This window comes from Trachinotus anak, unplaced genomic scaffold, assembly GCF_046630095.1.
Source record: "Trachinotus anak isolate AG129_WGS33_773 ecotype Australia unplaced genomic scaffold, CSIRO_AGI_Tana_v1 ptg000014l, whole genome shotgun sequence".
NCBI lineage: Eukaryota > Metazoa > Chordata > Actinopteri > Carangiformes > Carangidae > Trachinotus > Trachinotus anak.
In genome coordinates, this window is record NW_027273865.1 from 15493222 (window position 1) to 15509398 (window position 16177).

Here is a 16177-nt window from a genome sequence, read left to right on the forward strand (position 1 = left end):
TACAAAGTGTACATACTGTGCACAATACTAATGCATATCTACATGTATGCAGACATAAAAGCGTACAATAGTGCATGCAAGAATTCAGAGCCTGATTCTGTTTTGTTTTTGTTTTTTTTGGTTATTTTTGTATTTTCATGGATGTTAAGCATATATGCAGCTTTACTGAAAACAATGAAGCTGATAAAATATTGTGCGGGACACAGGCAACTAATCTAATGATCATCCATCCTCTGGAGTTTAGTCTTAAAAGGCCCTGACCTTTTCTGTGATACTCTGTCTATATTTGGGCACAAACTCTTCCATGCTGCATGACTGTGCCCCAGCAACAACTGCCTCCCTTTTTGTCTATTTTTATTCCCCTTTCTTAATTCATTCAAACATAATGCGAAATACGAAGGGTGAAGACATTTCAGTTCAGTTAAAACGATTCACCGTTTCAGGTTGGAAAAAACTGAAACCTCATTCCTGTCCATCACACCGACACAACCTGCATCAAAGAGGACTGAAGTGCCTGCTAAACAGTGTAATTATATCCAATTTTTTCTCTCACTGAAAAGGGCAGTGATTTGACTCTTTTGTGGAGGCTGAAAGATGTGATGAGGACTGAATCCATAGGGTATATTTTGCTTTTTTCCCCCCTTTTCCTGTTCTCTCGATCTGCCATGTGTCCTGTATGAATGTTAATAGACTTACATTGACAAGTCTACAATGTGCTTTCTTGTGGGAAATCTATTACCTGCTCTAATCTTTGTGTGTTCCCCTGTGTATGAAAAGGGTTGGGGGATTTTATTGATTATATGTTAATATAGTTCAGGTTAATCAGTTTGATTTGTAGAAAGAAAATTTATGAATGATTTTCATAACTTTATGAACATAAAGTCAAGATATTTCAGTCAGTATTATCATAATTATTAACCAAGAGAGATACTGTTTCTGTGTTTCGGTCTGCATGTCAAACTAAGTTATTTTTATTCATCTCGTGTTTTTCTCCATCCCAAATGTTCACAGTTATCAGGATTACTGTGGTGTTTGATGTTATATGAACTCTGAGAAAACCAAAGAAAAAACAGGTTAAGATGAACCTGTGATATGACATCCTCAGGCCTGAAAGAGCCACAATAATCTGTCGTGACATCACAACATTTGATCTTGCAGCTGTTGTATCTGGAGTAATAAGAGGATTACTCCAGAGGGAATCAAGGGTTTGATATTTTCACTGTTATTATTTTCTTTTAAATTTGCATGTCAGAAAAGATGAAAAACTGTGGATTTCTATATATATATATATATATATATATATCTGTCAACATCAAACGAGTATGCCGTTAGGGTGTTAGAGCTATAAAATGCTGTAAAATGCTAAAACATGAGTTAATCAACAGGTGTCTGCAGTACAGTTTTAAGTTACTGGTGCATTTTAATGTAGAAAGACCAGCAAAGAGACAGCTAAGTGCACTCTTGTGTTGCTGTCAGCATCAGCAATAGGCTGGCACTCTGGGAAGCAGACTAAATATGGCAGGCCTGGTTGAACCACATCCTGGAGATAAGGAAACCATAGCAACAGCAAAGCAGTACCATGGTGACTACAGGAGGTCTGCTTAGCGACAGCCCGCAGACTCAGGAAGACAACAGGAAGCCTCAAGCACAGCCTCTCTATTTTCGCAGGTATCAAGCATTTTCTACAAAAAGCATTTCAAAGAAAGAAGGTGAAAGTGTTGCTCTGCGTTCTAAGGTCCAAGGGCTTCCACCACAGCAAACACAGCACATTTTGAAAGACCGTGCCAAGTCTAAAACAGAACAGCATGAGGACAATTTTCTATGGTGAATCTGAATCAAAATGTAGCTTTAACCAGGAGTATACATTAGGAAATGAGTAGATTAAATGATGGAGTGTATAAATAAGTGAGCCAGAACAGCATGTGTTTGTTAATGTATGTGTATGTATATATATATATATATATATATATATATGTGTGTGTGTGTGTGTGTATGTGTGTGTGTGCAGGGCCCTTGATGATACAGCAGAGAGCAGATTTCTAGGGATTTGGAAGGATTTCAAGATTATAACATGATTACAGCAGGCAGCCATGGATGAAACATGCCGGTAATTGAGATGTAAAGCTCATGTGCTGCTTGCTAGAGCAACCTCTTAATGCTATCATATGGACGGTGTAAGCAGGGCTTTATCTACAACTACCATCTATATTCATTCTTGATCCATTTGTAGGATGACTGTATCTGTATGTCCCACACTCATCTCTCCTGATGCACTCTGAAATTTACTTTACTTTACAAAACATAAATTACAGACACAAAACATAACAAGAGGTGTGTCACAGTTCCGAAATATTTAATAAAAAAGAAAGAGTGAGTTGTGTGGAATCAGTATAGGGTGTGCCTATTGCCATTTTGTTGTTTGAAGATGGTGGAAAAACGAACATGCTAGAAAACAACATTCAAATCAAAGCTTGCCTATACATGTGCATATATATATATACTCACACAAACATCACACAAAAACAGCCCTAAAAATAACCCAAGTGCCGACGTAAACAACTAGAGCAAGCATAATGTTGTACAACTGCACCACACAAACATTCACACACACACTCGACTTCACAGCAGCTCAGTATGAAGTTACATGATGCCATGTCCCACTCTGAGGCACACAGACCCACACATAGGCCAGATCAGTGGCACATTGCAGCTAATCTAATTGATAAGGCATATAATCTCAGGAAGCCACTGAACCACACCCCTCATACACACACACAAACACACACACACACACAGCTACAGGGCAATGCCAGATTCAGCCTGGGGGGCTTGGCACAGACCTCTAAGCTAACACTGATAGTAAGTGAAGACTTGTTCCATCTGACCTTCTGATTTGGCTCGCAGCCCCCTGTAGGAATACTCACTTTCTATTATAAGACCCAGAACCCTGTACATCAGATAAACCATCGAACCAGAAGAAGGCAGCAGTTGTGCAGTGTAGACTTCTCTAAAGGAGCAGATCTAACTGGCTTTCAAGTTTCTAGCTACTTTTCGTTTCACTTGGTTAGTCTGTTGGTTGTAGCGAAATCTCACTAAATGAAAAGGGCGTAGAGAAGAAAGGTTAGTGGGCCTACATGTGTTCCAGACAGAGAAAAGGGGGAGAGAATCATTGTAGTTTAATATTAAATATTCATGACGCTGTGGGTCGTCACCTCCACAAGAGGCAGAGGTTGTTGTGAGCAAGAAGCAACACAGAAGCACAAGTGTCACCTTGTGTTCATTCAGCTGAGGTTTATTGTCTTAATTAGAATATGGTAATGAACAGAGCCTGTCTTTGAGGCTGGTATTAACTCCTGACTGAGAAACTATTTGGACAAGATGACAGAATGTGTCAAGCCGCTACATGTTGCCAGAGATTATTTCTGTCTGGGATCACAGATAAGAACACAGCTGAATTGTTTTAAAGCTTGTGCAAATTCAGACAGAGGGCACTCAGATCATTCCCCTACAAACAAGACAGAATATTATAGTGTACACAGATAACCTAGCTATTCTAGGCAGAACATGAAACAGCACAAAAAGGGAGGAGGCTAAGAAGTAATATGGAGAAACAACATGTTTGTTTTTTTTTAGCATTTATCCATATTTAGATTCAGTTTCTGATCAGTAGGCATGTACATGTCTTCAATATCTGTATGTCCAGTTGTATTTTCTACTGTGAGCTGGGCGTTTAGCTCCTGTTTTCCTGGGACATTAAGATGCAGTCGACCTTGACTCTCTAGCATCTGGCAGTCCAGTAATGTTTCAGGGTTGTTGCTCTGGACAGAGCCACTCCTCTGCTGATAAGAAATATGACTCTCTAATTTATAGTTACCAAGAACTCTGCTCTCTACAGTTTGTTGGCTGTGACTTTGGCTAGCTGGAATACTGTCCTGCCGCTGGCCGTCAGCAGGACTGCAGCCATCTCCGCCAGGGTAATGCTCCCTCTGCTCCTGCTGAGTGGTGCTGCTGTCTGTCTGTGAAAGGCCTCTTGTCCCGTGTTTTGACTTGCTGTCATGCTGCTGGCACTGTCTGATCTGGCCTAATGTGATTTGGAGCTCATTGAGGCGCTGTGATACATAGCGCCTCTTCAGTTCCAGTAGGATTGTTCCATTACGACTCAGGCTTGGCATGCTTGTTGGTGTTGCACTCTGCAAAAGGTTAGATTACAGAGTATGTCATGTAGATGATGTGTGGTAAAAGATATAGATGGATTCATGTACATAGTCACAAGCAATGATGCAAATATGCAAATGCAGGCACACATCATGTTCATGCATCCTGATTCACACATTCTTCTCTTCAGTTAAGGCTGAATAGGAGCAAATGAATATCTAGCCTGAAGCATAGACATTTGAATGATTTATCACCAATCAACTAAATGTATCAATGTAATATATCATTTTTATGTATGAAATGCTATGCTAATGAGCAGTGAGGGAGTCAAACGTAATCTCAGCATGTTGAAATGTATAATACATAAAATACTGAAAGATTGTTTCTAAGACCGTCACTACACAACTACTGTGCAGATGTATTCTTAGGATGATGCAATCATATATGTAATATGCCATATTTAAGCTAATTACCAGAGGATGGTTTCCAGCACTGCTCTCTTGCTGCTTGTGCCATGTGCTCATTTGAACTCTCTTGTGTAGCTGCATGCTAAGCTGCAAGAAGGACTCATTCAAGCGGTCAATCTCGTCTTCTATACAGGATATCTGGAACAGAGGAAATGTTCAGGTCACGTGTGCTGCTTGGATGACAGTGACTATTCTCTTAAATGATAATTTATGATTTGTAACAGGGAAACATACCTGAATCGGTGTCCCTTTTGGTGGTAGACCTGCAGAAATTAAACTAGACTTATAATTTTTCACAATGAAAAAAAAAAACAGATTTCCAGTAAATGTTTTAATGGAATCCATACCATTGGAAAAGTCAGCAACTGAAACATCGAGTAATAAGATTGTGTATCTACCAGAAACAGAACCACCTATTGGCTTCGTAATAGCTTCAGTGCTTATTGGCATGCTGTCATTAAAGTCATGAACTGTGTGTAATAGGATATTGGCCCATTATTTAGGAACAAAAAGCTATTTAGGTGCTAAAGCAGGTAAACACAAACATTTTCTCTCCAGCACTTCCTATAATGGTTTAATGATGTTTACATCTTGTGACTGTGGAGAAACGGAAAAACAGCTTTGATCATTAGTTTGTATGGTTGTATTATTGTTGTGAAATAATGGCACTTTATGGGTTTCGCACAATAGCATGCCGAAACCATAATGGCTCAGTGGCTCCACAATTGAAAATTGTGCACTGAAAGCATTAAACCCATCCCCACATAGGAAAAAAGAGCACAAGACTCCAAGTAAGACAATGATCCTAGCTCAAGGGTCAAAAGTTTACGCTCAGTGCACCAGGTTATAAATCTTTGTATATTGACTATGAATGTCATAATTTTCATAATTTTTAATTGACTAGTTTTGCAACTATCCAGCTTCTCAGTGGTGATAATTTTGATTTTCATTCTTTCATAATTTCATTTTCATAGTTAATTTGCAGGTTTTCTTTTTTTTTTTTTTTTTTTGCTTTACTGCTAAGTGTCCTAAGTATTATGATATGTGGTGTTTTACGGTATTTTGTCCATCCTTGCATATTGTATAACATACATGCATCTTACTAAAAATGTATGATTTTCTTACCTGTATCTGTGTCTTCAGCTGGACTCTGTTTGAGGTCAGAGATGAGCTGCTCTAACTTGAAATACGTGTATTTCTTCAGTCTACATTGGAGGATAGGCATAAAATTATTTAAAGGAATCATTTTGCTTTAAGGGCACACTACACTCTGCTGTATGGTTCATGTGTTTCACAAACCTGCTAGCTAATAGGTGCTCCGTGAAATACGCTTCAGTGGGAACTCTAACGTTGAGAAACTCTTTAGCTAATGCGCCATGCTGCCTCTCTGAAGCATTGAATTTTGACTGTTAAAAAAGGAATAAAAAGTTATTTTTCACCCACTCATGCAGTATGAGGATGATGTGTGAGGCTTATGCAGCACTTATTCACCTCTGCTGTGCTCCATTTGAAAGAGAAGTTGAACAGCTGAAGGCTTAGAGTTGAAATGGCCTCATGGAGAGCTTCCATAAAGCTCTGGGGTTTGGATTCTGGATAAAAAAAAATGTATTGTTTCTAAAGAAGATTACATAGTTGTGCTTTCAAAGATGACTGCCAGGGCTATTATACTGTACTACACACGATTGTTGCAAAACCAGGACACAAGACTGGGTTTTCTGGACTCACTCTTATGACCACTTTTTGATTACCTGATGCTATGTGAGCCATGGACTGCAGGATGATGGCGATAAAATGTCCCACGTGCTGAAGCTTTGCCTCTGACAGATAAAGGATTTGATTGGTTGCATCAAAATAAAAGTCCCCTGAGCAATGTGCCAGCATAGCATCACTGGAGGAGGATGAAGAAACAGGGATTGACTTGGCCACTAGCAGAAGCACAGAGGGGAACAGGGGGCAGTTTTCAAGCAACTGCATCACTTGGCAACCAAACAGGAAAACAGCAGAGTGTTGAGGTGAGAGGTTGTCCAGCGCAGTCGGGATGAGTTTCCCATCTTGGTTCTCCTGGACTGAATGCTCTGTAGCTGCTAAACAGGTGATAAAAACTGTATTTTAGGCTTGATATTTACAATTTGTTGTTGTGTTTTTAGCATAGGTCTTTACCATTGTGGAGATGCTGATGAGGCTCAGCTGTGGTGAGGCTCTGTAAAGACTGCTGGATCTCCTGCAGGGTCTTGAATAGAGGAGACATGCTGACCAGCTTGGACAAGTCATGGTCACTTAGACAAGGGGCTGTGCTCTGGAGATGGACTGAGGAAGACACAATCATCTCACTGCTGTGACATTATATCAAGGTGGTTTGGTAAATGTTTTGGTAGATTTGTGCCATACCTGGCTCATGTGGAAGAGCGTCTGCTTTTGTCATATTCATTGATGAAAACTGTGGGAAAAAATTGGGAAGAAATAATAATTCTCCACTTAATTTTTCCAAGATATGTTACAAACAGAACAAATGCCAATACTGTACCTGTGTATAACACACGTTGGTGTCCCTGGCATCATGAGGACCAGTGTGACAGTATGGAAGACCAGGCAAATCCTGATTCTGCCAGGCTTCTCCAGTCAGCCTGCATAAGAGAGCTTCCACAGACCTGAGAACAGTTCCCAGTAATGCTATAGAAGCCTCAGCTGGGGTGATGGGAATTTTCAGTTCCACACATGCAACAGATTAGACAGAAAAACATTTAATAAAGGATGTGACATAACTTTCATCCTCTCTAAGCGCAAAAACAGATGGGCAGATATGAGTCTTTAGGCCATTAAATACAAAGGAAGTACTTGACCACTCGGTCTGAGGTACATTTTCTGTGTTAGCCCATGATTAGGAGCAAAATGTGACAAAACTGTTAAGGAATAGTATGACATTTTGTAAAGTACAGTTATTTGCATTTGCTTTCTTGCTGAGAGTCAGGTGAGACGATACCTCCCTCATGTCTATGCATTCAATATAAAGCTGGAGACAGTCCTATTGTAAAGTATTGTAAAGTGTTAATTTGAGATCTTTAGAGGTGCTGACAGAAGGCTTTAGTTACCTTATGAAATATGGTTATACAAATATGAAATGATTCTTTCAACTGTCAACAAGAAAGTAAACATGCATACCTCCCAAAAAGACAAACTATTCCTTTAATTACCTTTGTTTTATGATCAGACATCATTCAGTTTTACCTTGTGTATCTCTCTCTCCCACACTGCTGTTAGTTGGTTTGTCCCTCATTGCATTATGGACTAGCAGCTCTTTGACAAGACTCAGTTTTTTATGATCCATATTATCAAAGATATTCTAAAAAAAAACAAACAAACAAAAAAAAAAAACATTTTTTTTTTTTTTTTACAAATTACCAGTTTTTTCTTTGAAAGAATTATTTTATACATTCTTATTTTGTTACCATAGTAAAACTCACTGCGAGTGTTTCGGTCTGTTGACAAATGTTTCTGTAGAATTCCTGTGTGTCTTTGCGGTGTCGAGCCAGTTGCGAGGCTATGTGGAGGTTCTGATCCTCTAGTTTGTCGTAAAGAGTTTTCACATTGAACTCCTCCAAATCACAGCGCCCTGACACAATTCCTAAATGGGAGCAGAAAATGTCGATATATGTAAATTAGAAATGAGCTGAAATAATGGGGGTGGGGTGTCCTTTCACCCTAAAGAATTGAGAAGTTACTCTCTTGATGAATAACACCACCTCAAAAGCTTCCTTAACTGGGCTCCATAAGAATTCAGTAGAGCTTCTTAGTCTAGCTTTTTAGGCCGCCCAGGATGGAGCATGCAATGGATGATAAGTACTTGAATTAAAATTGCACAGGCTAACTAGAGAGCTGGAGATAACAACACAAGTCATTAGAGTGTGATATCGGCCATTATTTTCTTTATCATCAATCAAACTGGGAATAGGCTGGTAACTGCTACCTGGTCATGCGTGATGGTTTCCATTATGATTAGACCAATGGCCATTTAAATGCCTTATCAAGCTGCATGAATAATGCAATAAGCACTAAGTGAGAAACACTAAAGCCAACTCTACCTTATGGTCATTTCAGACATTATCACACACCACTGAGGTCCAATATTGAAAACCAGCCAGATGGAAAAGTGTTGCTAAAGTGTTTCTTTAGTGAAACTTCTCTAGGAATATTAGGAACGATTGATTTATTACTAGAATATTTAAGTGGCGCAGTAAGTAAAAAGATAGGTTTAACAGAATTTAACCAAACAATTTGGTTAACATTTATCTATCTATGTACTGTATATTCCATATTTTTTGCTCTATGCATAGCAATGTTGGGCTGTTGGCTGTTCATTTGATCTATCACATTGATCCAGACTGTAAATATCATTATAAGTACTAGTCATGTGGTGGTAAAATTAACAAAACTGTACTTTGTTTTTAGTTCCAATTAGTAAATGTTTGTATGCAACTATATCATGACAGCCAGTAATGTGGCTCTTGTGTTTTCAGAGAGTAATTGAATACACAGACTATTCTTTCTGCCTGGCCACAAACTCACTATGAAATCCTTTACAAAAAGTTTACGCTGGTTTGGGTCATGTTCCTTGAAGAAAGCCATAGCACATTGTAAGAAATAGTGACTTTACCTCCCTTTGAGACAGCAGGTTCCTCAGCTTCTGCTCCTTCCCCTACACCCCTACTGCCTAAAACGCCACTTGTGCCTGGGACAGATATACTGAAACACAAACACAAGCCATTTCATGGTTTTATTTTATTTATTGTCACATATTTATGTTTTATGTGATTTTAAATCAGCATGATGACACATGGATAAAATAATATTATCCCTGCTGCCACACCAACAGACCTCTCTCCATTGCAAACACACTCCACTGGACAGAAGGGCTCCCCGAGGCTGCGCCACTTTGGCTTCATCCTCCACTGGGAGATAAGCTTTGCTTTGCTGGGTCGCAGAACGAGCACTGTGGTGGTCAGGACTACAACTACAACCAGCAGCAGACTCAGGATCCCTGTACACAGTCAGCATCTTGTCATGACAAAATGTCAAGACCTAATCCATCAAAGTCATACTACAATATGACCAAATGATGAGTAGACATTAGTCAAGCACAGACAGGATACACACCTGCAATCACCCCCCAGTCAGGCAGAAGGTTGAGTTTGTGCTGCTTGACAATCCCGAATCTTACCAGCTGTGCCGGGGTCATGGGCTGGAACACAGATGCCCTAGAATCACACTCTGTCCCCTCCTCGCTGACCACCACCACCATACTCCACTCCGGGACAACACTGTCCACAAATACATACTTTCCTGTTTCTGAAAACACGTGGGCAAACCTGAGAAAGGAAGATGAATTTATTGTAAAGAGGCAACATGGTCAGAAAACATCACTTGAGGCTCGACCTGCAGTATGGACTCAACTCTACCTTGTGGAGTTGAAGTTTGTCTGCTTCATGAGTATCTGCAGATGTCGAAAGGCTCCAAAGTCCCAGCTGGGGTTACTATTAAACAGGTGGTCTTTTTGATACACTGGGAAGTGACTGAAATGGCGGTCTTAGGGGTATAAATACATTTAGAAAAACATTACAACATTTAAAACAAATGCTAAATAATAATGCCATGATTAAACCAACGAATAATCATGTGTGAAGCAAAAGAAAGCAGTACCAGTGTGGTTGATGGCGAGATGGAAAATGAGCATGTCACCGGAGGAGAGACAGGCAATGGGGTTGGGGATTCGAGGAAGAACAGCCTGGTCGCCAGGATAATCATCATCTTCTTCTTCTGTGTCTGTCCTCTTTCTGGGTCTTGTATTCAGGAGTTCTATTGGTTCTGTAAAGGTAAATTAGTCTCAAAGTTATCAAAAATTATAATAGTATTATTTTCCTATAAAATCATACTAAGTACAGTAATCAAATAAGTTAATCAGAGACAATAGAGTAATAAAAAGAAAATCAATTAACATGACAAGTTAAGTCTAGTTACCTGACAGAAACTGATTGATAAGCCCTCTCTGTGTGGGAATCCAACCAAACACTCCTTCAGAGTCAAACTGGACCAAATGGATTTTCCCAAAATTCTTTGCATGTATATCTGGTCCTAAAACATCCATTACAGTCTGGAAGTAAACATAAACAAACTTGATGCAGCATTATAACAGTATAAATTATTGTGAAGAAACTGGGTCTTTAGGGCTCTTTGTAGTATTACATTATTGGGCCATGAAACTCTACACAAGTCATATTGATTTATTTACTCTACATAGTTAATTGTGTATCTCTAGTACAGCTGTTTAGATACATCTGCTCATTCCCTCAGAAGTAACCATAGCAACCAGAGAAAGGCCCCAGAGATTAGACAGGTCTGGTGGAGGAGGTAAACAGCCAAGATAAACAGCCTTAATAACATCTTAAGGTCTCATGGCCAAGGTATAGAACGCAAGTTATGTAAAATGTGGGGTAATGTTTTAGTGTTTGTACAATCCTCACACATATATATGGGTAATGTGATTCAATAAATTACAATCTGATTTGGACCTTTAGTCTATTGCCATGTGAGTATATTTGGGTTTAAATACACCCTGCCAAGGACAGCCAGCAGAGCTTCATTACACTTTTTAACTTGTTAACATCACACTTTTTTAACTTTTGTTTTGCTTGACACATACATTTTTAATAAAAGCTTGTGCTTAAAATCTCCCAAAAGCTTCTTTCTTCAGCTCACCAAATTTCCATCACAGATTGGAGATGTGGGCAGAATCCCAGCAAGACTGGTAAGTGCTAATTTAAAGTTTTGTTTGCTTTTATCTTGCCATGTCTATGTTTGACAGGATAATAAAAAAAAAACTATATATATTTCTGCAAACTGGCAGTGAACATCTAAGGCTGAAAGGAAAAAAAAGTCAGTGTTCAGTGAGTGGGGAGTGTCAACACACAGACCTCCTGGCTGAATCCCTCTGGGTGTGTTGTTGTGGATGTATGTGCCATACAAACCCCCCAGTGGATGCTCAATCAAAATTGCTAAGTTTTAAGTGAGAAAAAAGAGAGAGAAGTGAGCTAAAGTGTGAGTGGACTCATTGTCGCTTGAATCTTATGCAGATTATGTATAACTTAACTATTTAAGTTAAATGTTTATGTCAGTGGTTAGTCAGTAAATCTGAGAGAAAAGACAGACCTCAGCATCACAGAAAGCGCGGTTGTTTACGGGGCAGATAAGACCCACAGTGAAGCTACACCCTTGGGAAGATGTTCTGGGGTGGCTGAAAATGCTCACTTCAGTGTAATCCAGACTGGTGCTGAGTTTATGTCCATTGGGAAAGGGAGGTTCTGTTGTGCCTTTGATAGCTACAGAAGCCGAGGCGTGTGTATACTTCAGGCGAAATACTTTGAGTTTTCATCTTAGTTATCTCAAATTGCTGCCACTGATATAGTACGAAAACTGAATAAAAGAGAATGGAGATCTTTTGATTCTGCTGCAGTGTTTATTGATGTATATGTTTTTATGTCTAAGGTTTAATATTTACATTTCAAATATGATTAATAATCAGTTAACAGCAGGGGCCATAAAGTAAATCTGTAAAAGTCAAAAGATCCTAAAAGTAGAAATTCCTACACATATATAAAAATAATCTATATTTTTCCTGATAATTAGCCATCAGTAACTAATTGCATGTTGCCTTCTCTAAAGTAACTGACTGGGCATCTGTTTGTATGATGGCACTAAAACTTGTGTCTGAGATAGTTAGTGTTGAGGACTTTTCACAATGTTAGAAAACCAGTAACTGTGGCATATTTGACTGATTGATAATGGCTGAATGTCAAATACAAAATCATTTTAAATACAGAACACTTTTTCCTTGCATGGAGGGAAGAGTTCATTATTTGTCACCTTTTCTTGGGGGTAATGCAAAGATATCACAAAATCTGCAGCTGCAACATTTTTCAAGGTGTCCTGCTTAAACTCAGACCCAACAAGACCCTGATAAATGCTACTCTGAGCTTTCCACCAACTATTCAATTTAGCTAAACCCTACCGTCTGACAAGTCTCTGGGTTGCACCAGTACAACACTAATGTTGTATTTGTGCTTTCTCTTATCGGGTGGTAGCAGCCACCGAAAATCCTGCCTCTCACTCATACATAGACTTAATGTAATTGATCAGTAAGTACAGGGTAAATAAAAATAGCATGTGCTTGCAAGGTGTAGCTGACCATCAGTTTTTCAAAGGCTGTGTTTCCTCTCCCTCACCCTTGCCCACACCATGCTGTTTCTTTCTTTCAGGCTGAGCAGCAGGTGTCCATCTGGCGAGAGCTGAGCCGAGAGCTGAGGCAGTCGGGAAAGGCAGGAAGTATTGCAAAGCTCCTCAGCAGACACATATCGCTCACACTGGCAGCTGGGGTGTCAGGATCAGGCAGATGAGACAAAAGACAGAAAGACAGAGTAGTAGACTATTTACCACTTAGAGATCATTATTCATTTCTTCACTACATCTCGTTTGAGTGGTTTAAACAGGGTTCATTTTCAAAGTTCAATGACTAACTGCAAAATATATAAGAGAGATTCACATTCCCATCTCTGCATCCAGAGTTCCTCCATGCGGTCCACAGGTGATATTACAGGAGTGGAGGGAGGGTGACACACACTCTCTGGATGCTGCCAGACGTACCTGCCCTGTGGCACACCGTCTGTTCACCTGAAACACACACACACACACACACACACACACACACACACACACACACACACAGAGGCATCTAAAGAGCTTCAAACACACCGACTTTGCTGGCCATTACATCACTCATGACTGAACTACAGTACAAAAGTATTTCCCCATGTCACTGTTATATTGTTTTCCGGAATCACAACATAAAATCATAGCCAATATGTCAAATCAATGCAGTGTTTCTTAGATTTTAAGAATTTATTTGTGGTGGTTGACCCTGAGGTGTGCGGGGGTTGTTCCTATGCTTCTGGAAAACTGAGCTGACTAAAAAACAGCTTTCACATCTGTCTGGCAGACAATCAATCCACACCTTAGAATGCATTTCCAGGAAAACTTCTAAAAGGAAGAAATTACAAATTCAAACATAAAAAGTAACTAATTTTGGATGAGAGTCAGTCTGTATGAACTGTTCAAATATGGGAAACACTGAGGAAATTTGATGAGAAGATTAAAAAAAAATCCCTTTTAAATCTGTTACTAACTTCAGGTTGGCAGTCCAATTCACTGTCAGAAGCAGAGCTTTTGAAATCCAGCTCATTGTAGAAGATAAAACCAGTTCTACACAAACATGACCCATCTGAAGGCTGGAAGGCACGGTTCTTGCCAATACAGGTGCAAGAAGAGGAACCTGAAGAAAAAAAAACAAACAATGTAGAGCCTGACTGATAAAAAAACCAAACAAATTAGTTTTTAATATTTTAACTCATTAAAGCATCAGATAGGAGAATTTCATATGACCTGAGTTATTTAGGAACATCTGATAAGGTCTAACCGGCTAGTGAGGTAGAGGAGCTGCCACAAGGAAAGCAGGCCTTCTGGGCAGGCAGGTGGTTGAAGGTGCCAGCTGGACAAGGGTGACAGTCCCCCATTTTCTCAGCATGAGTGAGGTTACCAAAGGAGCCAGGGGGACAGGGTATTGGTTGAGTGGATACCATGGGACAGACATACCCAAGAAGACAAGGGTTACTCTTGTAGTCGTCAGTGCCTGTTGAATTAAAATAAATTCACACTTTATTTGGAGTTAAGCAATGAAAACATGTGTTCTACAAATGAACTGAGATGTGGAATGATGTGCGGTGGTGAGTAAAATACCTGGGGGACAAAAGTATCCTGGTGGACATGGAAGGCATTGTAGTATGGGGGAGAGATAGGGACGATAGGTGCCCCTATCACACACACTACAGCAGCTGTGACTGGATCCCCTGAGCCCACTGGCATTGACAGGCATGAAACCCCCATTGCAGGACTTCATGGAAGAGCTGTTGGCTGGGCAATAGTAGGGAAACAGACAGCTGTGGAGCATGGTAACAGGGTTATTTATAAAGCTTTAACCTACACCCAGTACAATCAGTTTAAACCCATTAAGCTTTCATCATTTCAACATTTAAAGCCCCTCATTTCCATGCCAAGCTTACAAATATGTGTTTGCATGCCATGTTTTAGGATATTAGCTGTTTCATGCACTCACAGTTGTTCGGGAGTATTGTAGGAATGGGATCCCTCAGGACAAAAATAACCTTCAGGACAGACTTGAGGTTCAGCAGTCTGTGGTCCACAGTATGAGCCAGCTCTGCACGGCTTCTCTGAGACTGCACCTGGATTACAACCAAAAAGTCATTACTGTAGAACCTCATTACTGTCTCTAGGGAGAGAGGCATTTATTAAAATTAAAAGTCATGATATACATAAGATAATATATGCTAACATTATAAACTGTGTTGATAAACCTACCTATGGGACATTGATAAGAGGCTCTGCATGGGATCCCCTCCACATTGGGCTTCCCTGTAGCCTGAGGGTCTGGGCAGAAGGTTCCTCCGGCACAGGGTTCACACTGTCTGGGTGTAGCTGCTCCAGGAAGGGGCCTCCTGGTGCCTGCAGGGCAGAAGCTGGGGGGTCCAGATCCACTGCACCAGTAACCAGGTGGGCAGGGACTGTTTGAGTAGTCTGTAAGCCCTGGAAAATAACAGTTTGCTGAAAAACCTACTCATATCTTCACACACTATAATCCTATGCAATTTGCAGCATCACTGCACACACACATTCAGTTGGATTTTAAATTAGAAAAAACAAAACCAGAACCATTAAGCTTATCAAAATGAAACCAACACAAGTAAAGTTCTGTATTACTCAGTATATACAAAGCCTTCATTTACATTAATCATTTGTTATGGAGGTTCCACTCCCACCACACATGTACCATTCAATCATAACTGTAGCCTGCAGTTCAATTCAGTGCCTTCAGTCATATTATACCACCTCCACTCTTAGGCAAAGGTACAATAGAGTGTGTACATACTGAAATTAAGGAAAGGCAATTAGTTTTCAACTATCCTATTCATTTCATTATACAGTTGGCACAGGATATAGCAAAATGAAAAAGCACAAAATCAAATCACCTTTAGTGGAAAATAAAGGAATTTGTTACATTTGTATATATAATTTTAGTTAATCTTTGTAATTAGTAGATTGTGGTCTGGTGTGTGAGATGCAATGTGTCAGACCTGCGCTGTTACAGTGCGAACCAGGAGGGCAGGGCAGGCAGTCACCCTTGCTGCCTGCTCCTGGGGAAGCTTGATAAGTGTACAGAGGACAGGGCCTCGGTCCCGCCCCTTTACTGAAATCACTGCCAGACAGACCATCACAGTAATGACCACCAGGACACAGGTGAAGGACCGGATCTCCTGCAAAAAAAAAAAGTCAAATTTTAGGGAAGTAAAAATGTGTCCTGATGTTTAGGACACAGTATGATGTGCCTCAATCGTAAGGGCTGAAAACTGCTCACAGAGGCCAAAGAAAAAATTGTC

The 16177-nt window shown here is 40.0% G+C and overlaps 1 protein-coding gene across 4 annotated transcripts in view; it reads right to left on the bottom strand.

The window, feature by feature from the left end:
* Positions 1-3266: 3266 nt before the first annotated feature.
* The window catches only part of LOC139632260 (zonadhesin), a 43347-nt gene continuing 30436 nt past the window's right edge, over positions 3267-16177 (bottom strand). For 3 of the 4 annotated variants that reach the window (XM_071497095.1, XM_071497097.1, XM_071497098.1), the window contains 26 exons: positions 15875-16054; positions 15102-15326; positions 14839-14965; positions 14463-14662; positions 14143-14355; positions 13853-13998; positions 13213-13340; positions 12896-13040; positions 10635-10767; positions 10317-10481; positions 10076-10202; positions 9774-9985; positions 9495-9657; positions 9274-9362; positions 8084-8244; positions 7848-7962; positions 7147-7307; positions 7011-7059; positions 6783-6929; positions 6371-6706; positions 6114-6211; positions 5922-6028; positions 5748-5827; positions 4857-4885; positions 4629-4760; positions 3267-4190 (listed from right to left, as the gene is read on the bottom strand). In XM_071497095.1, coding sequence (XP_071353196.1) covers positions 3630-4190; positions 4629-4760; positions 4857-4885; positions 5748-5827; positions 5922-6028; positions 6114-6211; positions 6371-6706; positions 6783-6929; positions 7011-7059; positions 7147-7307; positions 7848-7962; positions 8084-8244; positions 9274-9362; positions 9495-9657; positions 9774-9985; positions 10076-10202; positions 10317-10481; positions 10635-10767; positions 12896-13040; positions 13213-13340; positions 13853-13998; positions 14143-14355; positions 14463-14662; positions 14839-14965; positions 15102-15326; positions 15875-16054 — 4229 coding nt within the window. In that variant the 3' untranslated portion in view covers positions 3267-3629. The remainder of the gene's footprint in view (positions 4191-4628; positions 4761-4856; positions 4886-5747; positions 5828-5921; positions 6029-6113; positions 6212-6370; positions 6707-6782; positions 6930-7010; positions 7060-7146; positions 7308-7847; positions 7963-8083; positions 8245-9273; positions 9363-9494; positions 9658-9773; positions 9986-10075; positions 10203-10316; positions 10482-10634; positions 10768-12895; positions 13041-13212; positions 13341-13852; positions 13999-14142; positions 14356-14462; positions 14663-14838; positions 14966-15101; positions 15327-15874; positions 16055-16177) is intronic. The other variant, XM_071497096.1, reaches the window with a different exon arrangement.